The sequence below is a fragment of the Macrotis lagotis genome, chromosome X, assembly GCF_037893015.1.
Source record: "Macrotis lagotis isolate mMagLag1 chromosome X, bilby.v1.9.chrom.fasta, whole genome shotgun sequence".
Classification (NCBI taxonomy): Eukaryota; Metazoa; Chordata; class Mammalia; order Peramelemorphia; family Peramelidae; genus Macrotis; species Macrotis lagotis.
Window position 1 is genome coordinate 14,795,394 of NC_133666.1, and position 7,460 is coordinate 14,802,853.

General features: G+C 42.6%; 1 protein-coding gene across 1 annotated transcript; it reads left to right on the forward strand.

The window, feature by feature from the left end:
- Positions 1-5,192: 5,192 nt before the first annotated feature.
- On the forward strand, positions 5,193-7,119 carry LOC141498614 (heterogeneous nuclear ribonucleoprotein A1-like 2). Its single transcript, XM_074201806.1, has 3 exons — positions 5,193-5,233; positions 5,471-6,153; positions 6,689-7,119. Exons 2-3 carry the CDS (start codon positions 5,484-5,486, stop codon positions 7,117-7,119), a joined length of 1,101 nt encoding a protein of 366 aa, XP_074057907.1. The 5' UTR covers positions 5,193-5,233; positions 5,471-5,483.
- The last annotated feature ends 341 nt before the right edge of the window (positions 7,120-7,460 follow it).

A 7,460-nucleotide genomic window follows, 5' to 3' on the forward strand; every position in this document is an offset into this window, starting at 1 on the left:
GAAGCACAATTTTTTTTTCTTTCTTTTATTTTTCATGAGAGTCTATATTTTTAGGGGGAGGGATTATGCTTACTCTTAAACAAAATATTTTAGTAATGTATAAAAAAATATCATTTGTACAAAAATAAAAAATAAATATATAAATAACAGAAAAAAAGAAAGAGCATGAAGTTCAAACAAAGGCAGGTTCTCCCACTCTAGGACAAGGAAACATCTGGACTTCAATCCAGATAAGACAGGGTCAGTTTACTCTTTACATTCTGGTCAAGGTAACATTGAGTTGCTTGTCAGGGGAGGAGCAGATGAGATATAACACCCAACTCAACTATTTCTAATCTATAATATTCTACTGATGAAATCTCATACTTTATCCCATTCACAGGAATGCAAGAATGGTTTCAATATTAGGAAAACTATATGCAGAACTGACCATAACAATAACAATACCCACAAGAAATCAGATGTTTATTTCAATAGAAGCAGAAAAGACTTTTGACAAAATACAGTACCCATTCCTTTTAAAAAATACTAGAGAACATTGGAATAAATGGAGCTTTCCTGAAAATAAGCTGTCTGCCCTTTTCTTGAAGAAGACCATGACATCAGGGAGGTGATGCCATAAAAAACACATGAACTGGACTCAAGTGGGGGGGAGGGGTTCTGCAACAAGTCACCAGCCTCATTTTCTCCTTCACAGCTGTCTGGGTCTAGTGGTCACATATGAAACAGAAGACTGGAGATGGTTCTGGATATAAGGCAGTCAGGGTTAAGTGACCTGCCCAAAGTCACACAGTTAATATGTGACAAATGCCTGAGACTTGGATTGAAGTCAGTTCCTCCTAAATCCAGGGACGGAACTCTATCCACTGCATCACCTAGCTATCCAGAAAAACGTTAAGTGGTATCTATCTAAAACATCAGCAAGCATTATCTGTAATGGACGTAAGCTAAAAATTTTCCTAATAAAATTAAAGGTGAAACAAGGATGTCCAAACTTGAAATGCGTGTGTTAGCAATAAGAGAAAAAAATGAAAAATTTAAAATATGCAAGGAGGAAACAAAAAAAATCAATCTTCACAGATGTTATGATGGGATACTTAAGGAACCCAAGAGAATCAAATGAAAATCTACTTGAAATAGCAGATCTAAAACTGTATTATAAAACAGCAATCATCAAGACAATATGGTTAAGATACAAAAGACAGTAGTAAATGATATAATCTACTGTTTGATAAGCACAAAGACTCAACTGCTGGAATAAAACCTCACTATTTGACAAAAATGCCAGGAAAACTGGAAAACAGTATGGCAGAAACTAAAGAACAACATCTTACACTCTATACAAAGATAAAGTCAAAATGGACACATGATTTAAGCAAGATACCTTAAGTACATCAGGAGAGCAAGGAATAGTTTACCGAACAGATCAATGGAGAAAGGAAGAACTTAGGATCAGCAAAATATAGAGATCACATAAAACAACATTTGATTATATTAAACCAATAAAGTTTTTGCAAAAACAAAACCAATACAACCAAGATTGGAAGGAAAGCAGAAAGCTGGGAAATGGTTTTGACAGCAAGTGTCTCTGATAAGGTGTCATTATTCAAATATATAGAGAACTGAGTCAAGTTTTTAAGGTTACAAGTCATTCCCCAATTGATAAATAAGTAAAGAATGATTGTTTTGTTTCCTCATAAAATATGTGAAAGACAGTTTTCAGATTTAAAAAATCAGTTATCTAGTTATATGAAAAAATGCTCTAAATCACTATTGATCAAAGAAATGCAAATTAAAACAACTTTGGGAGTATCACCTCAGATTGCCTAATATGACCAAAAAAAATGTTGGAAAAGATGTGGGACAATTTGTACACTAATGCTTTATTGGTGGTGGTAAACTGATCTAACCATTCTAGAGAGTAATATGGAACAATACCTAAAAAAAGTGAAATTATGCATGCCCCTTGATTCAGCAATATGACTTACTAGGTGTACATCCCACAGAGATCATAAAAAAACAGAAATAACCTTCACGAACAAAAATATTCATAGCAACTCTTTTTGTGGTGGCTTAAAATTTGTAGTTAAGGGTATGCCCGCCCATCAGCTGAGGAACGACGGGACAAGTTGTGCTATATCAATGTAGAGAAACATTATTGTGCTAAAAATGTTTAGCAGGTAGATTTCAATATATTAACTGATACTTAGTGAAGTGAGCAAAACCAGGAGAAGGTTGTACAAGTAATCAAAATTATTGTGTGATGATCAACTATGATCTTCTAAACAACAAACTGATCCAAGACTGACGTGGAGAATTATGACTATATGAAAATTGAAATTATAAACAAATGATTTCATCTTTTATGCTGTTAAATTTTGATAAAGCATAAAATTTTATCTGCTCCTGAGATATAAAAATGACTCCTATTGTTCCATTGTTAAATGTAAAATTTGTAGTCTCCTCATTCCAACTCCCAACTTCCAACCTTTTTACCTGGTTTCAGCCACATAAGGGGGGGGGGGGGGGCTTTCCCCTTTGCACTCAGTACACAGATAATGGGCAAGACTATAAAAACCTGGCCTAAACTCCACCCTCCCTGGCCCAGTCAAGCTCTCCCTGGCTGTCTCTCTTTCTTTCTCCTTATCTCACATCCACTACAAGACAATTCCAAAAGACTCATAACAGAGACTCATAACACAAACTGAAGCACATTTTTTTTCTCTTTCCTTTATCTACATTCCATTTATCTACATTCCTTTAATCTACATCAAGAAGAAGAAATATTAGAGTCTGAATGCAGACCAAAGCATACTATTTTCTTTTTTTTTTTGTATTTTTCCCTTTTGTTCTGTTTTATTTTTTCACAACATGACCAATGTAGAAATGATTTGCATGGATAAACTGTATCAGGTTGCTTTCCATCTTGAGGAGGGGAGGGGAAAAAGGAGAAAAATTTGGAACTCAAACTCTTTCAAAAGATCAATGTTATAATTTGTCTTTACATGTAATTAGAAAAATACTATTAAATAAAATAAAATAATTCCAACTATGAGTGCATCTAATTGTTTATAATACTTAAAAGTGAGAATAGTTTTTTCTTTTCTTTCTCTCCATTCTCTTTTCTTCTTTATTCTTAATGTTAACCTTTTTATTTTACTATGTTGAGAAACATTCACTTCCCCCCCCCCAGTCTCCTGTCTTTTGCACCCAGAAAGGAGTATATTTTCCATATTTTTTTTCAGTTTTTGCAAAGCATATGGGGTTAAGTCACTTGTCCAAGGTTACAAAACTAGTACTTATCAAGTGTCTAAGGTCGCATCTGACCTGAAGTCCTCCTGACTCCAGGGCCGATGCTCTATACACTGCTTCAGCTAACAGCCCCTCAAAATAAATTTGACAAACTTGTGTCCATTTTCCTTATATATTGTTCAGTATTGAGTCCTTCTCATAGTAACTAGAGTCTTTTAGTTATGAAACACCATGCTACTGTCATTCTTTGGTGGATTATATTATGCATCTTGACCTGTTTCTTTGGGGGAAACTTTCAATTGAGTATGTATTACCAAGCCATGCTAATGATTCCTGCTTTATGTTTTCATACTGATAAGCTCATTCCTTGCCACTGTTATTTTCATTATTACCATTGAGATCCATAACCCTTTGTGCTTCCAAATGATAATAGTTATGATTTTTCTATTTCTATAAAATGTGAGTTTGGTGGTCATATATAAGTAAATTCAGTAAGTGGAGCTGCTGTTCTGAACATAACAGTTGCACTTGTCTATGAGCAAGTAGTAACAGTAGTAGGAGTTGTTGCTGTTGGGTTTTGATCTCCAAGAAGACCATGACATCAGGATGGTGATGTCTTGCCATGCACGTAACATGGATTCAAATGAAGGGGCATTGTGCAGACATCATTCTCACTATCTCATGTGAGCCCAGTGGCCTGCTGTAGTTCTGTTATTTTGGTTTCTTTTGTCCTTTTTGACCATGGCATCAGGGAGGTGATGCCATGACATTACACAAATTGGATTTGATGGGGTGGGGGGCATTGTATTGAGTCACCAGTCTCACTTTCTACTTTAGAACCACCTGGGTCCAGTGGCCAGATATGAATTGGGATGACCAGAGACAGCCCTGGATAGGAGGCAATCAGTAAGATCAGGATGATTAGTAATCCATGAGGCCTTGACCTTTTAGAGTCTGTTTTTCCCCATATCACTGAGGCTGTTTGGTGGTAGAGTATGATCAGGTGACAAGCTTTTGACAATTGGGTAAAACCAATTTACCTCTAGATGATGCATTCTATTATCATTGCAATATGTTCCCCTGAACCCAGAGACATTGGTTCCCAAGAAGCTGCTGAGCTAGTCATGGGAATAATGTCCCATGGTGGCAGTATCTGGTCATCTTTGAACTTCTGAGTTTTGTTTGTGGTTAATGAAAAGATTCTTAACAAATGCTTTCATTGTGGTTCATATTGCACTGCTCCAAGAATTTTACTTTTAGTAGCACAATATTGGAACGTTCTGCCCTTCCCTATGAATCATGACCCTAGTTTCACAAACGATCAAAATAGAATTGGAGTCTTATTCCATTATGCCTAGTTGGAATAACCAGGTGACTTTAAATTGCTTCTTACTTCTAGAGGATGATGAGGGGCAGGGACTGTGACAGGCCATGGCTAGTCTTACAGAGACCTCCAGCTAGATATTTATTTCAGCAATTCCTACTTGGATTCACCATATTTCCTCATGGAACCTTGGTAAAATGTATTCCCAAATATATAATTTCTAAAGTACAATTTTTTTTCTTTCTTTCCTGAATTCTTTGTTGAAATACAAGCATATTGATGATTTAGACGTTTATTGAATATAAAAAGGATTTTGCTGAATTTATCACTTAAATTTTCCTTATCATCAAATTCTCTGAAAATCTATTTTTCTTTTGTCTATGCAGATTCACTCTTTTTATTGCAATAGCTAGCAGTTTAAACATTATGTGAGATAAATTGTCAAAAATAAGCATTTTACAGCTAGAACTTTTTTGGAGCCTTTGCATCTCTCTTGCAGGGGGCGGAGCCTTTGCGCCCTTTCAGCCTTTCAGAGCTGAGCGGAAAGGGTGTGGCACTTCCGCTTTCCGCCTCGATCTCCGGTATCGTCTTCTACCAGATTCTCTCCCGGCTTCTCGACAAACCTTTCGCTTCACCTCAACAAGCCTTTCACCACAGGTCTGCCCCCCTTCCCCCTCCCCCCTCGGGCCCCTTTCCCCCCTTTCCCCTCTCCCCCGCGGGCCCCCTTCCTCCCCCTCCCCCGCGGGCCCCCTTCCGCCCCTTTCCCCTCCCCCCGCGGGCCCCCTTCCCCCCCCCGCGGGCCCCCTCCCCCCCCCCACAGGCCCCCTTCCCCGGTAGACCCCCTTCTTTTCCGGCAGGCCCCCTTTTACCAGCAGGTCTCCCTCCTTTCCACAGGCCTTCTTTCTTCATGGAGGCTGGTGGTGGTCTTGGCAGCTCCACTATGGAGTCCGAAAGCGGGGCCTCCTCATCCGTGCTGGAACACGTACAGCTCACCAAACTGTTCGTTGGGGGCCTCAACCCTAGCACCACCAGCGAGAGCCTGCGGCAGCATTTCAAGGCCTTCGGCCGCCTGAAGAAAAGCGTGGTGGTGATGAATGAGTATACTAGGTGCTCCAGAGGCTTTGGCTTCCTCACCTACAACAGCATGTCCGAAGCCGACAAAGCCATGGCCGCCTCACCCCACTTGGTGGACGGCAACCGAGTGGAGCTGAAGCGGGCTGTGGCCCCCGAGGAGAAAAGCAATCCCTGGGCTCACGCCCGGGTGAAGAAGGTCTTCGTGGGCGGCCTCAAGGACTTCTTGTCCGAGAGCGACTTGGTGCAGCACTTCTCGCAGTTCGGGATGGTGGAGAAAGCTGAGATCCTCATCAACAAGCAGACGGGCATGAAGCGAGGTTTTGGCTTTGTTCACTTCTTCGACCGTGACACTGCAGACAAGGCTTCCGTTGTCAGGTTCCACTGCATCCAGGGCCTCTTCGTGGAAGTCAAGAAGGCTTTGCCAAAGAAGGAACTGGATCGCTGGAACACCTCCGGCCTGGAGCAAAACCCCACCAGGCGGCCAACCGGACGCACTTGCTCAGGTCACTTATTACCCAGGCCAAAAAGAGAACCAACCCTGACTCTCTCCCCATTCCCACTCCCATGCTCAAACCTGAGGGGGGAAGCGGGGCCCCAAACCTGAGGGGGGAAGCGGGGCCCCAAACCTGAGGGGGGGAAGCGGGGCCCCAAACCTGAGGGGGGAAGCGGGGCCCCAAACCTGAGGGGGGAAGCGGGGCCCCAAACCTGAGGGGGGGAAGCGGGGCCCCAAACCTGAGGGGGGAAGCGGGGCCCCAAACCTGACCTGAGGGGGGGGAAGCGGGGCCCCAAACCTGAGGGGGGAAGCGGGGCCCCAAACCTGAGGGGGGGGAAGCGGGGCCCCAAACCTGAGGGGGGGAAGCGGGGCCCCAAACCTGAGGGGGGAAGCGGGGCCCCAAACCTGCCCCAAACCAATTGCCTGTCCCCAAACCAGCCAGCGGACGACTGCCCCTGAAGCCTGATGGGACTGGAGACTCCAGATCAATAGCGGATCCTGACTCCGAGATGGCTGCGGACCCTCACTTCAAACCATTGGACTAGATTCTGACACCAAGTTTGTCAAAGGTCTCATCCCTACACTTACCTGGATTCCTACCCCCAAACCTGCTAGCATCCCCAGCCCCAACTCTGGTTGTAGTCCCAAGTTCAAACCTGCACAGGGTCCCAACCCCAAACCTGTGAAGGGCCATGATCCCAATCCTACTGGTAAAACCTTGACCCCCAATGCCAAAACTGCCACTAACCCAGCATCCAAACCAGCACCCATGCCCTCGTCTGAGTCCAGAAGCCAAAACTATAGCCCCAGACATGAGTCTAACCCCAATTCAGGCCTTCACCCCAAACACGATCCAAGCCTTAAGCAAAGTTTAAAACTCAAATTTGGTGCTGGCTCAAACCCAAACCAAGGCCTTGGCCAGGGGACCCAAATAAGCATGACAGAACCCTGCAATTCCTGTAGTGACTTCAGTTAAAGGAGAAAGTAGCAGACTGGCTACAGTTAGAACGAAGTTTCCCATGGACCCAGAAAGACACATTTGAGTGGTTGGAAAAATCATCGAGGGTCTTCCAGAGGTCATAAAGGTCAAGTCACTGGTTCTGGGGGCAACTAGGGAGGATTTTTTTTTTTTGGACCCTATGCTAACCTCTAGTCAACTGCTCTTGCCACTTCCCATTAACATGAATTGCTCCATTTATACATTTCTTTACTGTAGTTTTTTTTTTTTGGGGGGGGTCAGTTTTTTTTAAGGCAAATGCCCAAGGCACACATTATTGTCTGAGGCCACATTTGAACTCAGGAACTACTGAATGCCAG